Source organism: Corvus cornix, chromosome 6 (assembly GCF_000738735.6).
Source record: "Corvus cornix cornix isolate S_Up_H32 chromosome 6, ASM73873v5, whole genome shotgun sequence".
NCBI lineage: Eukaryota > Metazoa > Chordata > Aves > Passeriformes > Corvidae > Corvus > Corvus cornix.
In genome coordinates, this window is record NC_046336.1 from 22,883,929 (window position 1) to 22,904,965 (window position 21,037).

At 35.7% G+C, this 21,037-nt stretch overlaps 1 protein-coding gene across 50 annotated transcripts in view; it reads right to left on the minus strand.

The window, feature by feature from the left end:
- KCNMA1 (potassium calcium-activated channel subfamily M alpha 1) overlaps window positions 1–21,037 on the minus strand; it is a 438,676-nt gene that overhangs the window by 98,384 nt on the left and 319,255 nt on the right. For 21 of the 50 annotated variants that reach the window (XM_010412714.4, XM_010412652.4, XM_010412704.4 and 18 more), the window contains exons 16-18: window positions 20,422–20,490; window positions 7,672–7,758; window positions 2,627–2,703 (exon numbers count right to left, since the gene is read on the minus strand). In XM_010412714.4, the coding sequence (XP_010411016.2) occupies window positions 2,627–2,703; window positions 7,672–7,758; window positions 20,422–20,490 (233 nt within the window). Of the gene's footprint in view, window positions 1–1,283; window positions 1,437–2,626; window positions 2,704–7,671; window positions 7,759–16,305; window positions 16,318–20,421; window positions 20,491–21,037 lie in introns of all 50 variants that reach the window. The other 29 variants (XM_019292658.3, XM_019292648.3, XM_010412684.4 and 26 more) reach the window with 3 other exon arrangements.

Below are 21,037 nucleotides of genomic sequence, written 5' to 3' on the forward strand. Positions count from 1 at the left end.
TACTCACTCATTAAAGTATGTTATTTATCATATAGATCTGTGTAGATACATATGTGTGCAATGTCTTGAAAATCAAATTGACATAGTAATCTATTAGATGTTGACAGAGCAGTTGACAGCTTCCTAACTCAACAGGGGAAAAGTTTTCTCAATTTATGCTTTGTTTTGGTTAGAACTGCATTTTTAAGACCAATGATTTGCATCATTTACAGATGGATAACACATCTAAGGTTTTTCAAAAGTGATTAGTGATTTGAAAGCTAAAACATTTTATGTGAATAACAGACTGCACTTAAGACTTACCTTAAAAACAAAACCAAACCCAAAAAGCAGATCCCATAAAAGGGATCTCAAAATTGTCAACCAAATTTGAGAACCAAAAATCACTAATTACTGATGAAATTTTTCATTTAATTTTTCTGCTGACTGACAGCTCTTTAAAAGCAAAGCAATTGCCTTATTTCTAACACCTGTGAGCATGCTCCTCATTGAAAGCTGTTCTCAGCTCTACTAAAGGCTCCCTGCTATCATGGTATCTGTTACCTCTTGCATGCCTAGGAAACAGGAGGAGAGAGGGCAGACTGAGGAGAGGGGAGACAATGAAAGAGAAATTTAAGATTTTATTCTCACTGATCATTACTTTTCACCTGACTCAGAGCATTCCCTCCTTAGTGTTCAGTGCTCACTGAACCAGCTCGGACAGCCACCTCTTTCTTCTGCCTCACTAACTCAATCATTCTGTTTGTTATCTGCCCAACACCTTTTCATTTATTGGACTGATATGTGTGACCATGCCATTTGTAACCTTTCCGACTGCACCTTACAGAAGTTGTTACTCTTGCCTCTCCATGGCCTTACTGCTGACAATATCCATTGTGTTGGCTGGGTCATACCCTGTCTCCTCCCAGGTCTCAAAGTACTGAGAAAGCTACTTTGATTCTCATTAATGTATAATAAAGGGCTCTTAACCTTTATAATGTGAGTTCCTGATTCCTATCTTCTAACATGACAATGAAAACTGTAGATCTCACATTAAACTGCGAGATCTTTGGGACTTATTTTTTTTTTTAAGCAGGACATGTTTAAAAAGCATACACCATGTGAAGGAGGAATAGAGAAGAAAATAGAAATAAAATAGGTCTTTTTTTTTTTTCCTGACAGAACCAGATAAAATTAAACAGGTAACATATTTCTCTTTAACTGTTGAGTAATTTGGATAAAAGATTTCATTTGAGAGTTACAGGCACCCTGAGGCATCTGTAACTGGCTTTACCAGAACTTACTCAGCAGACTCATTGGCTTTGGCAGCAGTTCAAAGGTCACATTCTCACATGGATAAACTGTTCTTGAACAATTTTTTTCCAATATGTTAGGCAATGCATACATTCCTTCCACATCAGGCATGCTTTCCATGTGCTTTGCTCTCCTTGTGGCTACTGGGAAGATAAATACCATTTTCTGTCAGTTCCAGCTGCTTTCTCGCTATCATACTGTTGTTCCACACTCTTGGTGTTTTGGAGGACAGGAGTTTTTTAAAAAATCTCCAGTGATAAATTTTTTCTTTTTAAAATGATCTTAAAGAATTAATCCATTTCAGGCACTCCAAAAGGCAGAGAATGTTCAGCTTAGGCTTTCTTCCATCCTCTAAAATAGTGCACTGATAACGCAGACTCAAGAAATAAATAAGAGAGTTTTTTCCCTTTTAAAAGTAACAGTAAAATAGGCATGATCAAATTCTTCTGATATCTTTCAATTTACCTAATCAGTACTTTGAACTGAATGATCTTTTTCATGGCAGAACACCATGGAATGCACATAAATATTTATATATTCAATGAGAATTGATTCCTAAATCATTTTGCTATCGGTATTACAAATAAGCATGGGTCAAACACATCTTTGGCCAAAATGTGGTTGTGATAGTTCCTGGAAAAGGTCCTTTCAAAGTATATATAGGTAAAATGCTGACTGCTATATATTTATAGAAATGCAGATGCAAAGTCTGATCTCCATTCGAAAACTCAATTACTGCTTCATAAAAAACTGTCCAAACAGTTTAAGAACTTAACCTAATATTAGCATTATAGCTAAAGAGGATATGTGTCAGAGGCGCTAACATTTAATTTCTTCCAGACAACCCTTTCCTCCAGTAAAACTTTTAATTTATTTCAACAAAAATTTATTTCAATAGCTATATGATAGAGTATAATTCCCTAGTTTCTTCTTTTGCAGAATCTGGTTCACCAAGACAGATAGAAGTTCTTTACTTAACAGAAAACTATTGAAATTAATTTCTGCATGTTACAAATGAGAGAAAAACTTCACTGTTGGCTAATTCTTAACTCAGAAACCTCCACATTTAGATCTAGCTTGACTTAATTCTTCAGGTTTTGTTAGCTTTGGACTTTAATTTACTTTTTAATGAAGACACAGGTCTGAGTGGTGTGAAGTATAATAAAAACATACGGACTTCAGAAACCCAAATAGCACTTACTATGCTGCCATGCATTTATTTCTTAGTTTTTCTGTACCAATGTGCAAAACATGTAAACACACGTACAGGTACTCTTCAGGGCTGAACAGTTCATGAAAAGGAGAGGAAGGGAGGGATAGAAATATTACTTACGCCGTTTGCAGCCACATTTTTTTATCCTTTTGGGATCCGTGATGTCATCATGACAGGCCTTGCAGTAAAAATATGCCCTAGAGAGACAGAATGGAAAAACTGACACATTTCTTAATCCATGTAAATGAAATTAGTCCCATATTTCCTCTTGCTAAAGTGACCAATTAACAAAATGCCCCAACACTAATTTCCTTTATCTTTGAAAAGGTTTAGACATGTAAAGTAGGAAATATTTGCTGCAAGACCATTAATTTCAAATATAAGACTCCAAATCAGTGTTTCTTTTAATACACTTTTATTTGAAAAGTAATTGGAAGAATGGATGACACGTACACCACAGTGTATTAGTTCATTTGTCTTTCATCTTAGAAAAAAGAACATCCAATGGATTTTGTCACAAAAAAAATATATATAATGAATTTTTTGTTCTTATCGGCTATACCACGGTGATTTTTTTTAAAGACTGTCTAGCACCCTGTGCCAATTTTTCAGGTTGTTGATCATTGTTGTATGATGAAAACTATACGTTGATCTTTAATAAGGGTAGAAATGATGATCCAGGGAACTACTGGCCTGTCAGCCTCACCTCTGTGCCTGGAAAGATCATGGAACACATCCTCCCAGAAGCTGTGCTAAGGCACATGGAGGATGGAGGGGTGATTCAAGACAGTTGGCATGGCTTCACCAAGGGAAAATCCTGCCTGACCAACCAGTGGCTTTCTACGATGGAGTGACTACATCAGTGGATAAGGAAGGGCTACAGATGTCATTCACCCGGACTTCTGTAAAGCCTGTGACATGGTCCCCCCCCCCCAACATCCTTCTCTCCAAACTGGAGTGATGGATTTGATGGGTGGGATTGTTGGGTGAATTAGGAATTGGTTGAATGGTCACATCCAGAGGGTAGTGGTCAATGGCTCAGAGTCCCACCAGGCACTAGAGGATCCCTTGAGGATCTATACTGGGACTACTGTTATTTAATACCTTCATTAATGGCAAAGGCAGAGGCATCAAGTGCACCCTCAGCAAATTTTCAGATGACGCCAAGCTGAGTGGTGCTGTTGCCACACCTGAAAGACAGGATATCATCCAGAGGGACCTGGACAAGCTCAAGAATTGGGCCCTTGGGAACCTCATGTGGTTAAACAAGACCCCAGTGCAGGGTCAGGGCAACCCCCAGTATCAATCCAGGGGGAAGAGCACATCAGTGCAGCCCTGCCGAGAAGGACTTGGGGGTGCTGGTGGATGAGAGGCTGGACATGAGCCAGCAATGTGCACTCACAGCCCGGAGAGCCAAATGTGTCCTGGGCTGCATCCAAAGCCCCTTGGCCAGCAGGACAAGGGAGGAGACTCTGCCCTTCTGCTCCACTCTGGTGAGACCTCATCTGCAGTGTTGGGGGTCCCCAGCACAGGAAGGACATGGACCTGTTGGAGTGAGTGCACAGGAGGGCCCTCAAGATGGTTAGAGAGATGGAGCACCTCCCCTACAAGGAAAGGCTGAGGGAATTGGGATTGTTCAGTCTGGAAAAGAGGAGGCTTCTGGGTGACCCAAGTGTGGCCTTCCAGTACCTGAAGGGAACTTACAGGTAAGATGGGGCAAGACTATTTATGAGGGCATCTAACAGCAGGACAAGGGGGGATGGGTTTACATTGAAAGAGAGTACATTTAGACTAGATATTAGGAAAAAGATCTTGTCTGTGAGGGTGGTGAGACACTGGAACAGGTTGCACAGGGAAGTTGTCGATGCCCCATGCCAGCACAAGGAGAATTAAGGAAGTGAGAAAGGATAACCTTTTTATTTTAGATAAGATTTTTTAAAATTTCTCATTTAATAAATATGCATCAGACTGCCTATAGAAGAGTTCAATCATGACCGCCAAGTCAACATGCCACATGAGGCTGCCACGACACATTTCATGACAATCACCCAGCTGGACTCTAGCAGGACATTCACAGTTTACCAGGATTCTTGCTGGCATAGCAAATTAAACATAATTTTTAACCTGATGAAAATCCCTGCACTTGTCCACATTCAGGATAGGTCAGCTCCCTGCCTATGTTCCCTAACCCCATCTCATTGCATATTTCTCAATACAATTTGGCAGTAAGAGGAAAAGCCCCCACTTTGCAACCAATTCTGCTGACGGTACGGGATGGTTGGATTGGTACAACAGTTGGGAGGCCACTGAAACAAAACAATCTACAGTCCAAAATATGAAAAAAACCAAAATCCAAACCAATATTAATACACAGCCTCTGATTAAACACAGCCTTTGGCACTGCAGCCAGGATGACTGCTACTATTCCTTCTAGATTAACTATAGCATGGCCACCACAGGTAGAACTATACTGGCGGTTAAGTGACCCATCAGGAGAAAGACAGCAGGTCTAACACACAAAAGATGAATCACATCGATGCTTCATATCGGTTTAAATACAAATTTTAATTGCAGGGAGACCACACTGAATGCTATTAACATTTCTAAAATCAATACAGTATGAAGCTACCAATGGAAAATGTAAGTCCCTTATTTCTCTAAGAAACTTCCAGGAGGATTACTCTTTCAGGCTGTGAAACTGCCTTAGTATTTCCAAGATGCAAAATATGAAAGGAAAAAGCCTTCTCTGAGCACGTATACTTTGCTGCAGAATGTTTCTGGTCTTCAAGATATTCACATTCCACCAAAAAGAATATAAACTACCTCCAAGGAAATGAGAAGAAAATATTTTTCAAACTATGAGTTGATGTCAAGATATAAGCCAGGAGGAGAAAACTGCCTCAAATTTTTACAATTTCTCCCCAGTCCAGCTGTAGAGCCCCTTTATTAAACAACAATCAACTACCACAAATAGTTCCTCACAAAAACTTCATAACACAAACTGGATATTGGTCATTTCTAGAGATCATGTTTCTGAAGTTCACTGCAGGACAACTGTCCTAAAGGGTACCTTCAATCCTATGTCCAAATTAAAGAATAAATACCTGAAGTGATTGCTGTAATAAAATTATTCTAGATAATTGGGGTGAATTAAGCGGATTTGAAGAAAGTGGATTTCTGATGCTAGTGGTAACATGTAAATGAATCAAGAATAATGAAGATGCAATTCATGTAGTTTGTATTACATTTAAACAGTCAAGATTTTATGTGAAGCTATTTAACTAGGCATAATTGTTGCTATTTACCTAGGTATAATTGCTTCTTATGGGAAACTATTCTTCTACAAATGCAAAAGTGATTCTAACAGAAAGAGTAATTGAACATCGTATGTTTTATTTCATCGTGGGATACATAAATATGAATAGCTTAAGGGAGCTGAAATGTCTTCATTAACAAAACCAGAATAATTTAATTTGCATTTCAGGTATAAAACACCTTTAATTTTGCCTTATTAAAAAATCATTTTTCCCGTCTGAAAGACCTCAATTTTAGAACACATTTCTGACTCTGATTCATAGCTCAAAGGGTGAAATGAACATTTTTCATAATTGGCTTTGTTAGTTGAAACACATCTGATCGCCATTTGCTTTGCACAGAGCAGCTAAGAAATGTGGCAAGGATATTTCTAAATGTGGCTGGATATTTCTAAACAAAGTCTTCTGCCAAAAGCCGGGCAGAATTGGAAATCTTGTTTCAAGCTCACTGTCAAATAAAACACGCTAGATGAACGATGTGAAAAATTTGTCTAAACTCCTTAATAACAGTCAATTTCTCCCTAACCATAGCAGTTAAAAATGCTATGCCATTTTACTTGCAGTCTGAGAAAAAGTTCATTGGAGAGTGTAAAATGCTTATAAATGAAAGAAAACTAGCAGCTCAGTAAAGCTGAGTAAAGACAGTTCTGTATATTCAACTGGAGAAAAGCAGTAGATTGGAAAGGAACTGTATGCTGCAAGGCAGAGTCCCTGGGGCAGTGCAGGATGCACACACTCCAGAGATGGTACCACAGATGTGAGAGGACAGGAGCACTGCTGCTCTGTTCTGTATGCTTCACCTAGCCAAAAACTATCTTAGCTCTTTCAACAAAAATAGAATTCAAGTTCTCTAATTCCACTGTTTTGGTGTTTTCACTTGCTTTAAGTGTTCATGGCAAGTGTGCATTGGTTAGGTATTATTTCACTATATTTAATCCTAAAAGGTTGGAACTTAATAAAGGGTATCATTTGCATACTTTATCATTTTAAGTATAGGATTTAGTTAAAATACCAAACCCATGGAGAATATCAGTAAAAAGCTGATTGCATGACTCATAATGAAAATACAAATTATAGGGAAGCACTCAGCTGCAAATATTCCTTTTCTTCTTTTTTTTTTTTTTAATCACAGAGACATTGAATATTTTTCTTTGAAAAATTCTTTTATCACATTGCTCTTTTGTTCCTTCCAAGCATACTATAATCCTAACAAACAAGAGTACACACATTTGGTCCTCCACACAATATCATAAAACTCCTTTCCATTCTTCCCAAATCTAGTACAGCCAAGCACAATGAGCCTGTGAAGTTGTCTGCAATGGTTGAGATATAATGCACTTTCGTAGCCTTATTTATTATTATGAAGACATAGAGTTTGTAGTTCCATTAAAGAAAAATTACAAGAATATAAATATTATTTTTCTAATGCAATTACAGAATGAACACAGTAGCTAACTTGCATCAAGAATTTGCTAAAGCCTATGTAGGTAAGAACTCCTCTAAACCTGAAACTAACAGAACTGTAATCCCTGTCCTCCTCTCTCATAGTAATTCCTCTGAGACAAAATAAGTATAGAGAAAACAAATAAAAATATTTCACATTTTCTAGGAGGACTCAAAACCCCAGCCTCTTTACTTCTCATATCTGCTGCAAATTTTGTTTCCTTGATATTTAGGACTGTAGGTAAGAAAACTTCAGGCACATAAGCTGGTTCAAAAGTAACAACCCAATCCCCCCTGAGAAATTTTAAACAGATAATAATGAAAATTAGGTCAAGCATTTACATGTAAAGAAAAAAACTGAAATGAAATATATTTGTTTATATTCAAGGATAAAAGTGCATTAATTACCTTTTTACTTCTTTGGCATCACTTGCAATGAAGAATCCTAAGGTACCTTCTTGAATCTTGACGTGGTTTCCAGGATTGATTAATATACTGCTCAGTGAAACAAGAACAAAACCAATAAAACAATAAATTAATTTTAACTGACTCTTCCAAATTAGCTTTATTTGATTCTATTATAGGGGACCCACTAGTTAGGAAAGGCTGCAAGGAAATTTTAAGCCATTCTTCCTTGATATTTCCAATCAAATAAGTTTCACATGCTTTTTACAAAAAACTTTAGTTTGAGACAGTCAAATGCCCCTGCCTATAATCACATCATATAAGTGCTTACATCTGTTTTCTTATCTTTTTGCTTTAAATATAGACTACACAAAAACCTCTCAGAAACATGATGTGTGAAGCTGAGCATTGCTGTTTTCTTGCTCTGTCATGCAAAGTGGTGAAAAATTCACAATACAGTGAAAAGGAAAGCAGCAACCACCACTCAATAACAACAAAAAATATCACTTATGAAACTAAACCTTTTGATGCAAATTTTTGCCAATTTCTAGTGAAATAGAAAGTTAATGGGACCCCTATCTGGACATGTAATGTTATTGTTTAAAATCATAAATACACACATACACTCAAGGGGAATGGTACAAGACAACCAGTCACGACAGCTGAAAAAACATAAAACGGATAGAAAATTTTTAAAACTCTGCTATGCAGCCATGAAAGAACAAAAATAACCCAACCACCATGACAGAAGAGCCTCAGCTACCTTTGACAAAGGAACTGGTATCAAGAAGTGAGGTACTCCATGTCTATGAAATATCTTCTTTATTTTCATAATAATTTAACTCTAGATTTTAGGTAAGGCACTTTGCAAAGTACCAAGCAAAATATGAATATACAGATAGAGATAAATATAAATATATTCTCCAATAAGTTTATATTAATGTGTAATATATCTTAGCTTTTGACTCTCTAAAACTTAATATAGCTTTTCAAAAGTTTTCTCTCTTTTGTCTTTTATTAAAGTTTAGCTTTTCTAACTCAAAATGTAGTAATGGTACGCATATGCAATTTAGAGTAAATAAAGACTACCAGCAATTTAAACACTTGTCCATCTAGCAAAAATTGATTTTAGGGAAGTACATATACACAAAAATAAATAAAGCACAATTCTGAACAGGCATACATTACTAAAATTTGAAGGTCCAAAGTCTTTCATGCTACTGTTACGAGGGAAAATGGATCTCAGTACATCTCTTATTCAATATGTTATTTATTCTTTACGCATTAGGAATAAATTAGTATGACAACATAATGTATCTGAAAGATTAATAATGGGCACATTGTTTTGTGTAATTCCACATGCCCGCAAGGCCCTATGACAAGAATATGCAGGCACAAAATAAAGTGCTCATGAGTTCAGAAGTAAAAGGTTGGTTATGAAGTCATAATTCAGCCCCCATTAGGTAGATCTTACGATACAGTTCTTAATTTAATACCTACAACCTCCTTCCTTCTCACAATCTGAAACTTCATTCAGTGGTATTTTACTGCCACTACTTCAGGCATGACTTCATGTAATTTATCTCTCTTTAAAATCAGCATCTTATTTTTCCTGTGTGTTTTTCTGCCATGTTCGTCTCTACAGCACGCAAAAGATGCACAAACTTTTCATTTCTTTTACAGGACAGGAAGAACGAAGATATAGTATAATCTCATTTTACAGAGGAGAGATTAGGTCACTATGAGATATAGTATTTACTAATCTGGGATGCCTACAGGCGAACTTTTTCTAAGTGTTTAGCATTGCATAGGTCCATACACACTTTCTAGGGACTTCTGCTGTAAGAATGCTCAGCATTTCCAAAAGCCTAGCCTCTGATTCCCAAAATAATGAATATAGTTAATCAGAGACCAGCTGCAGAAGACTTGGTTAAAATTATTATCTCCCTCTCACACAGATAGTCTGTGTCAGAGGCTGGAACAGAAATCAAATCTCAAAGAAAGCGTCTACCCAGATATCCTTCCCTTTCCTTCATTCACAGTTTCAAGCTTTGCAACATAAAAATAAAAAAGGAGAGGAGAACTACAGAAATTGGAAGGTATCACCACAGAAAGCAGGCTCATCTCCACAGCACACTTTAGTAATATTTGCAAAAAATGAAATGTGATGGTACAAATAACATCTGTATTACACACACAGATACATGGGATGAAATAAAGTTACACAGCTAAACTAGTATCATCTATCATCAACTAGTATCATCTGGTATCATACCTAGTATTTATTTTCCATAATTTCTAGTATTTATTTTCTTTATCATCTATTATCATAGCTAGTATTTATTTTGTTAGTGAATTGGGCCTAATGGCTGCACTTGCAATGAAAACTTTTACCTAATGCAGTTTTAAAATGCATTTTCACAGGTTTAAAATGGGATAAAACAGGAGAAAAAAAAAAAGAAGAAAAAATCACATAATTTCTTCATATGAAACCAGTCACTCAGGTCAAAAACAGGTTGGAAAATTTAGCTTTCCTGCACAAGCTTTTGTCAATTGAACCCAAAAAGTACTTACTAGCACTTGCAGAGTCCTATACTGGCCATCTTAGTCTCTACCTTTCCTCCTCCCTGCCTGCTATTGTGTAGTAACCTGCCACTACACTGAAAATTTAGCTGCTAAACTCAAAAAATCTTCTATAGAGGCTAATCTCATGTATTTATTATACTGTTCCTTATAAAATATGTAAGGTCTTGTAGTATAGTTTGGGTTGGCTGTTTTTCTTAGGTACAAATGGGTACTGCTCTGTCTGAAAAATACTTTTTATTTCTTTACTTGATTCTGAAGTCACTAAAGTGTTACAGCTTTTCAGTGAAAACAGATGAACACATTTCCTTACAGAGGCCCAGGCTGGTTTTTTCCTCAATACAATTCTTGGATATGGATAAACCATACCAAAGAGTAAAAACTCCTACCCAAACCTCAACAACCCAAACTCCGCAAACTGAGGTAACCACTAGATGTATAAATGTTCACTCCTCACAGCAAAACTTAAAATTTAATAAAGTAATAAACAAATGAAGCTGTTCTTTCAAGATGCATGGAACGCAGTCATAAATTAGAAGTAACTGGCTTCATTTAGGATGCAATGTATTGTGAGCATGATTTTGTATCTCAAGGTTTTCTGAGACACATTAAATCAATTCACATGGGTCGGTGTACAGACTTTATTTTTTTCATATCTTATACTTCATTCACATATACCTCTTTTCACAAATACAATGTATTTATAAACACAAAATATAGATGTGACAACAGTTAATGCAGTATGAACCCAGCAGGAAAATCTTCTGTTGGAAATGAAAATTAACTTGCCCCATCACTGCTACTGGCTAAGAGTTACAGCAAAAGTTCATAAAGCTTTGGGTTTATATACACACTGATGTATAACCAGAGCAAAATCGTGAGCAATTTCTACTGAGTCTGTATGCATATATTAAATATACAGCTTATTAAAGCTGTAACTGAATTATTTCTTATGACACCTGTACTGTCATTAGCTGAAGTTATGCTTTGATAAGCACTCTAATATATACAGCAAGGGAAAAGTTTTGAATTAAAATAGAATATGGGGAACAAACAGCATAGAGAAAAACAAAACAGTCTTCTGAGTATTTCAACAAAAATGCATCCATCAGTTATTTAGAGATGCATGTGCTTTTTTAATATGAAAATATGCATATATATATATATATATATATCCCCAAAGCTGAGAATATAAGTACGTGGCAAACTAAACAGGAGTTTTAAGAGAGACAGCTTCAGCTAATGTCTCATTTTTATATATCTCCAAGGCTACAAAAGAAAAGGGAAAAAGGACAGAAATTCATGAGGTTTTATAGCAATAGATATAGCTAATCCATTATATATGCATTCTGTGCCACACATCAGAAAAAAATATTATTGAAAATAGTGCTGATTTTTCGAAACACATGTTTTTATCATAAAGCACAATTTGATTTTTTTATCTCCTAAATCAGCTCATGAAACCAAGTAAGGAAGGCCAAGTACTTTAGAAGCTTATAAGATCTTGATCAAACTTTGTAATTCTATAACATTTCTTGTTTAGGTTACCTCAGAAGGTAATCAAGTAATAGCAAGCTCAAAAACATTTAGTCATAATTTCTTTAACGATTCCAGCTCCAGAAATACATTCCTCAGGATAAAACCTTTCCTGACAGGGCTCACATGATTGCTTGCTCCTTCACACATGAATGTTTAGGACACATGGCAATTAAAGCCATGTAAATTAAATACGATTTAATGTGTTCAATGGGAATTTAACATACTTCACCACCATAAATTTAGGAGAAGCCAGTTCCATTACTTTTTGATAATATTACAATTAGGAAGCCACTTGTGGAATAGAATATGCAGCTTGGAAACCTGTGTTCTACACTTATCTGCAAAAGTTACCCCATTTGCTAAAGAAGATTCACTTGGTGACTAAATGCAGGACCATGCATCCAAGAGCAATGAAAATGTCCCACACTGAAAATGTGGAAATCAGCCTTGAATTCAGTTGTACTCTTCGGAATCACAGACTGAATCATAGAATGGTTTATGTTCAAAGGGACCTTTAAAAATCACCTAATTACAACCCTCACGTCATGGTCAGGGATACTTTTCACTAGAACAGATTGTTCAAAGCCCCATCCAATCTGACACTGAACACTTAAAGCACAAGAAAGAATCAGGAGTATTATCTACACAGCCGAAAATGAGTTCCCAGACTGACAGAAATATAAGCAGGTGAAACACAAACAGAAATCAGTGCACATTTGAAATGGAAAGTTTAAAAAAAAAAAATGAAAAATTCAAACAAGGTCACAGAAATTCTAGACAAATGTTTATGGTTTTCTTTACACAGATTGTTCAATGAAAAGATAGGACATGATGAATTTTTCATATGTCTGTGGAGAATAGATATCCACTCATGTTTCTCACTGCATGTTAATTGTGATCAACTCACTTACTGGTTTATATCTTTCTGATGTTTTAAGTATAAGTGCTACCTTCAAAAAAATACAGATACAGGAAAATATCTGTTCATCCACTCCTATCTACCTGAAACTACTCCAGAACATGAGTGCCGCTCAATACTTTTTGGTAGTGCACGGATGACTGACTGCACAATACACCAATACTCTGACCTAGCTAATGCATACCATAATATATCTTCCTTTAAAGCACTAAAAGTAAGCTAAGGTTTTGATTACTGATTGCGGATCTTCTATGTTTTCTTGAACTTAAAGGTATTTGATGGAGAGCCTAATAACTGGAGATTTTAACTGTAAGACAATTTGTGAACTGACACTTTGGGGTAGGACTAATTCCCTCCAGATATTTATTTTTTACTCATTTCTGCTGTTAGGTGTCTCCTGCTTTCAAGTATCACACATATTGCATTCAAATTATGCTTCTTGGGCTAAAATGCTATTAAAAAAGTTATAGAAACCTGATACCTTTTCATATTATTAGAATATTTAAAACATTACTTCTAATAATTTATCGGCATAAAAAAGATTTCAGTAGGAGATGAAAAATGTTTCCTGTAGTTTTCTAGAATATTCAGCTATCTTCTACATGAACTACATGGAAAAAGTAACCAATCAGTGTCAAGAGTCTGAACCACTATTACGCAGTATGTGTTTACTGGTAGGCCACTTGCTAAGCAGCATGGCTCCACAATTTGCTTTGCATAGCTTGAAACTGAGCAGGCTCCCACTACTGCTGAAGTTGTGAATGAATGTAACTTTGAACTCTTAATCTAGACATAGTAGTACAGTGGCTGACTCTCAGATATACGTAACTGTCAGCCTTCTCTGAGAAAAACAAGAGAGGGATCTTACTACTACGGAAGAGGTGTGGTGAAGGTCTTTAAACTGAGCTGACAAAGGCATGTGGAGGTGCCCAGCAAATATGCAAGGGTAACGACATTTTAGCAGCACTACAAGAACACTGAAAACTGAAAGCATAGATAAGGTCAACCAATAGCAACATGCACCAGAAGAGATCTTTTAAGGATTTCCCTTATCCATGTCTCTGTTACGTACTATTCCTGTTTGGTCTTACTTTCAATGTTACATTTTAGACAGCACTAAAGGTGGGATTAATCTCATCCATTTTGGGATTGAATTCTAATGCATTCAAGAACTGTCTCTCTCTTCCCTTGCAATTATGGACTAAGTCTGGATAACTAACAGGAGATTAGATGTTTAACATTTTGATAAAGTTAGGTGATGAATCCCATTATCAGAGACCAATTGAACAGTTCCTTCCTGCATCAAGGAAACTTGTCTGATTTAGTAACCCTACTTCTTTTTTTGTTTGCTGTTTTCAGCTGTATGGCTACCCATGTGACTGCCATCACCCTATTCTAAAGAAAAAAAATGACCAATTGTTGAATTAAATGAAACACGAACAGCAAAATTTTGACTAAATGCATAACAAAAGCTGTAACAATTCTGTTTTAAACCTTGTGGTAGATGTACTGTACCATTCCCCATGCAACTCAAACAGTAGCAATATCATCTAGTAATCAGGAGGATATAATATTGTTAAAGTACTATGAATACATTATCTAAAACAAAATTATGTGGTATTACTGACTATAGCTACCACACTTTTAAACAAAACCAGCTATTCGTCTTGATAGTTTCATGCTATGCCCAGATAAAAAGTACCACTATTGGCATTATGGCCTTTTAAAACATACCATGTCATTCATCCAACTATAGAAGTAGTTAAAGAGAACATTTTTTGTTTCAGGGTATGTTTTGGAGTGTGACAGTAGGTGCACAAACCTCATAGTGGGAGTTGTGCACATACCAGTTTTCATACTAATTGTAACACGTAAGTATTGCTTCTTTCTTCTGGGCTCTATCACTGACATTAATTCATTATGCTCCGTATTGCTCTACACAGCAAAATCTAGTAAGACACTAAAAAGAATACAAGGCAAAAGACACAGTGCACATTACATGCTACAGTATATTAAAGCTTAATTATTACAAGCATATAAAAGGTTGCTCCCAGGAGTTAAGTTTTTTACAACAGCACCTACTAAGTCATGGTCTACAGGATGTGCATGAGGTATTTTATTTGGGCATAGTCCAGACTAGCTCAACAGTGATGGTGAACTCAATACACTGGGAAACAATTAAATTATTCCTTCTGGTTCCAGAAGTGATTAATTATCAGTACAATGAGGCACAACAATATACTTTATTCTGGGAGCAAGCAACTTCACTTGGTACAACACTTCTTCATATTGCTCATCATGCCAGCATTAACATGCCTTCACCACAAGATAAGATATACTTAGAAGCAAGAAGCAAAGTAGAGGTGCAACAGCTGCAGATCCTTGGAGATGCTAAGTGTTGCAGTAACTTCTCTGCAGTTGGATCATATCAATAATGCCAAACTGACAGGAAGCCACCTCTCTTATCACACATCTACTCAGAAACTATAGGAAGACTAAAACTTAAATACATATAACATACAACATACACAACAGAATAGACATGGAAAGTAAAGTTTGAAGAGTGTGATGAAGAAGGAAATTGACATGTCTGGACAATGAGAGCAGGTCTCCAGACCATCAATGACAGTCAGACAGACTGCTATAAGCAATTAGGAAAAAAAAAAGCTGTCAGGGGAAGAGAGATGAGGAGAGACAAGGATATGGAAGAACATGCCTTATTTTCTTCATCCAAACCAATAGCAGCATGATAGAATGTAGACTAGAAAGGACTCACAGCATGGTATACCAAAGAAAATGCAAAACATGCCATCTCAAAAAAAAACCCCAAAGCTGAGAAACAAATACATTCAGTAACATCTTCATAAATGAGTTAATAAATGTCATTAAAATGAGTGTGACATATAATACAAACTATCCATGGCACTTTCACTGGAACAGTACAATAGCTTTAATGAGTACTGTATTATGAATAACTGGACTCAAAACAGGACCAGAAATGCGAAGGATCAGGGTATCTGGTTGTTGTTAATGGAAGATGAGACTGCAAGAGAACATGAACTACTGTATTGTAAGATGTGTTTTGAAGGAAGACTCTGGGGAAAGAAGGACATCAATGAAAGTGTGAATATGAAAACAATATGGCAGCACAAGGGCTGGTAAAGACGAAATATACATCGTCATGATACAGTCAAAATGAGGACAGGAGATATTAACAGCAAAATCTGCTTTTCAAATGCAACAATCTGATACACCAATGACTCCACAAAGGTGACAAAAAAGCCTAAAAAATGAATCCTGTTTTATTTTGTACTTCCTGCAAAGAAGTTAGTGCGTGAGTCACAAGAAACAGTGGAGAGACAAAATGCTGTTCTCTCTCTCCTCTTTGAGATTGGGGGCTCATATATAAATATACACACAGATATATATATACACACACAGATAGATGAATATATATGTATATATGTGTGTGTATATACAGAGAAAGATAGACAAAGATGTTATCTTCCTGTGTTCTTGGCAAGGAATTAGTCCTGAAGTTAGAAGGAGTGAAGGTAGGATTGAGGTTGGAAGGAAAGGTAACGAAGAGGGCATACCGCTTTCGGCTTCTGCAAACGACAAGAAAAAAATTGCAAATCAAACACTTTGATAGGAAATCAACTGACACCAAAAGCAAAAGCAAAAAAACCCTTTATTTAAAAGTCTTCAAGGCTTAAAGGTTTTTCTGCTGAGAATGAGAACAAATATATGGATAGACAAAGAGAAAATTTTACAAGAGGAGTATAAATGGGGAGCAGGAGGGAAGAATCCTGGTTAGGCTTTCCTTCTTGCTTACTTATGAAGGAAAAAAAATACAGGGGAAGAAGGAAGGCAGAAATCTCTCTAAAAGGGATTTCAGATGAGGAGTTTGAATATCTGAATTTTGAACTGTTAGTTTTTCTTATATATTTAACATTGGGACATTTTCAGGTTCATGTTCTCCATGTTTCCTTTGCATTTTTCTACAAAAAAGCCAAAGTCTCTCTCCAAATGAGCTAAGAGCATTTATTTAAGCTACTAAGATTTGGCTTGCATCAGGGAGACAAAAATTTAAGTGCTTCCTATTTTTAGTAAAGGGGTTATAACATTCCCAGAAACCAATCAGAGATGAAGGAATGGCTAACTCATATTGTGAGCTGGAGTTACTAGAGTGTAGACTTTAGTAGCTGGTCAGAAGCACTCTAAATTGAGATTTGTAAACTCAGAGATTTCTTTGATAGCTGAGAAGTAATTTAAACATTATTAAATATATAAATGTAACTGTTACAAAAATCTAATCATGGCTATTTTAATTAATCTTTAAGATACCTTGATGAGAAGCAGTTGCCTAAAAAAATAAACATACTCTATTTACTCTACCCATTATATGAAAACTAATATGCATTTATCACATTTATAACTATATTACTTATATTTAGGCTTGAATAGCTGCTTTTAAGCATCCTGTAAAATCGTAATTGTTTATAATTACCTATCTAATACTGACAAAATTTGTTATCAAGGTGTGCTTTCTGTTTTGTGTAGTTTTATTAGTAGTCAGGAAAAAAGAAGCAAAAAACCATCTGCAGGCAGGAAGCTCAGCTGCTGCTAACTTGTACAGCAATATTAACTTGGAGAGAATTCTGATAATTTATAATTACTATTGATTTCAAACTCCTTACAGCAGAGTTAACAGAATTTGGCTGTAAATCAGAAAGGTTTAGAAAACTAGAATCTAGGTGACTGCCTGGAGAAAAAAAAAAATGTGCAGAGGTAAATTAGTATTGATGCCATTCTACATCTAATCACAATATTAGCAGTCAAATAAAAGCCTGCCATTGAATGGGATGGGACTAGTATTTATCCTTGAGACTGAGTTGAAGATTTGAAGAGGGGATTAGGAAATTTAGAATGCCCTTACATGTCTACTGTTGAGAGCTGCACACACTCCTGAATCTTTTTCACTGCTTTAGCTCTGAGTGCAAAGTGATGAAGGCAGACGAAACTAATCTTAACAGGGAACTCCCTGTGTAAGTAAAACATCTGATATATAATTTAATGATACAGACATTTTATTATGACTAATAACATGTTGGGAGTAAGATCTTCTCATCTTTTAAGTAGAAAGAATGCTTTGAAAATTTCCTCTGCTTCTGAAAATACTGTTCCTAGATCTGTCTCAGCCATGGTAGGAAGTATTAGCTCTTAATAAAAGGGTGCTGCCTAGATAATGTTCTAAATTTTTCGTTTTATTTCCTATTGTTTCTCTAAATTTTAAATGATATAAAACTTCTCAATAGTTTTACAAAATATGAATGCAAAGTGTAATTATAAAATAAATAAGCATGTATCTACTTTTAGTCACTCCCATAAAGTCTGAAAGCTTAAAAGAATATGCATAGTCAGTTCCCACTTCACCTTCATGAAGAATTACCAGGAAGAAATTTAGATATGAGCGTAATAAAATATTTCCAATGTCAGCATCAACAAACATAATTGACAAATGACAAATTTACATGGTTCAAAAAGAGAGTGTGCTTCTAAACTATGTTATTCTAACTTTAATTCCCCATCTTTTCATTTAATAAGATGCATGGAGATGCAAGTATACTTAGGAGGTGAGAAACTGAGGTTTTGCTGCATTACCTTTCTGGTTGGACTAAAGGATCAGAAAACCACAAATATGTAGTTAACATATTTGGGTTTAAGAGAACAAAAACAAGTAGAACAGTAAAGATATGCTGCAGGTAGCTCTGTAATTGATCCAAGAATGACTATAAAATTATCATTGGTTAATAAAACCAGTAGATATTACTGTGGATCAGGGTTATAAGAAAATGTGACTATCTACCTTATATGCCCTCCTCTTGTTACATACATATTCACCAAATCCAGCTGTTAATATCCCTTTGTTAGTATTGCTTCCTGCAATTTTAGGCTCCTTTTTTTTCCCCTACTAAATTAATTGACTGCAAACTGTTACCTACATGGCTTTAAGTAAGAAGTACATGATTGTATCACACTGTGTTACTTTTTGTGGGATCCTTTGCACCACCTTTTGATTAAGAACTCAATCCAACTCCCACTGAAGTTAATGCAAAGAATGATATGGAAGCCAAGAACAATCTGTTATTACTGCAAAAGACTGCAATATTAGCTCTTATGTAAGTAAATGACAACTGAAGTAATGGCACCATAAAGTTGGCCAATAATTGTTAGGAGAAAAACAGAAACCAAATATTTCTTAATATTGAAGACACAAAACCTGGTAAATTGTTCCACTGCTGTTACTATCATATTTTTCCTTTTTCTAGCAAGAGATTAAATTGTTCAGAGACAGAAGAATAGATTGTTTGCTTTACATTAGCTAATGCAGAATGAGGTCATTCAATGGAAAAGTATTTTAAGAGTCCAAAGGAGCTGAATACAGCATAAAAATCTGATATTAAAAAAATAAGGATTTCTTAATCAGCACAGTGTGAACAAAAATGATACCAATAGTACCTACACCGCTTCACATTTCATTTTATAACACAGGGAAGAATCCAGCAAAATCAACCATAGGGCATGGAAATACTCCTAAATAGTTGTAACACTGCTTTTTCCACATCAAATGTCTAGCACAGGTTTTATAGATTCTTTTAATAAAGAGAAATTATGAAAGTTAATAATAAGTATAAAACTTTCAAAACCCCAGAAACTGCAGAATGAGTTCAATTGACAGAATTGGTTCTCCTGTGAGAAGAAGCAATTGCCCTCAAAAGTGCCCTTTAGCCACTAAAAGGTAATTAGTAGCCACAAAGAAGTTGAACTAGTATGTTTCACTCCAGGTTTACTACAGCAGTACAAAAGATAATTTTGAAAGAGGAAAATCAAATTCCTCTCAAAGTCATTATTGTCATATTTTTATTATGTGACCCTCCACATGTTGCAGAGAACATTTATAAGTTTTTGTTACCTAAAAATGAATATCATTTAAAGCACTGATGGACAAGTTGATGGAAGATTGACTCCAATATTCAATCAGGTTTCTATGAACTTTTGTACAAAAAAAAATGCAAGAAACACTTCTTTTCCCATCTGCGAATCTTTACTAAATAATGACTTTTTTTTTTCTTTTTGATTAAGAAAGTAGCCAGCCAATCGGTAATTTCAAGGCTAAATTAACTTTTTCCAGTTTCATTATGTTATTCATGTAAGTTTTGTCAGAACAGATACCATTTAAATATTATGTTTACCCTATATTTTTTTCTCCTGTATCCTATCTAAATTGGTTCTCCCAAATTAATTTAAATTAAATTTGTATTTTGAGAATACACATAGCCATAATGAATTTTGATATTGCATCTGATTTCCACTTTTCTGGTTTCAGTAGAGTAAGCTGGACCTTTGATTAAAAGAGATACACTACAGACAAAAATATTGTAAGCTTTTCCATAAGTAGAATCACTTCTGGAGATGGGACATAAGTACTACTGCACCTTCTACTAAACTTTCTGACTTGGATTAATTTCAGGGAGGAAGAGGGCAGAAATAAGTGCCTTTCAGTACTACATGAAATGCTGCAATGCAATGGCATGCTAAATATATTCTGAAATGTTTCAAAGAATAGCTATGTTCATTCTGAAAAAAAAGCAGGCAAAATTCTTGACAGTGCATTCCAGAACTTCCAAAGTTGGAGGCATTGGACGTACCTGCTTTCGCGTTTTTCCGACTTGTACTCTATGGCTATCATTAACAGCTTTAGTTTCGCAAACACCAGTCTGCAGGAAGAGAAGAGGCCAAGAGTCAGTCCCTTTTCACTACCAACATCACACATGTACAGGTGGCTGTTCCCACTGGTAGGTCAAGTGTCAATCTAGAGATGCGCTGGCGTCATTAGGAAAATTTTGGGGTATTTAGCCTTACGTTACTAAATATTACAAGACTCAGCACTAGTGCGGGACAGTTTGGTTAGTTTATCTTCAATCAACATCATCCACAGCTGGTCCAGCAATATCCAAGGGCACAGAATGTTAGGAATTACATTCACATATTGAAAATATATTGGTTGGAATATGTTTACACAGTACACACACGGAGTTATAAATAGAACTGGCAGACTGATATTAACTTCTGTTTCCATCTAATTCTTCCCCCTAGTGTTGACATCAAAAGCTTGAAATTCTTCAGCAATATTGAGTTTCCCATCCTCACTGTCTCAGCATGCTCTTTGTTATCCAGACTGTCTGGCAGCCTATTTACAAAAGAATCACATTCCTAGACTTGCATTTATGACAAATAACCTGAGGAAGCAGAACATTTCATTTA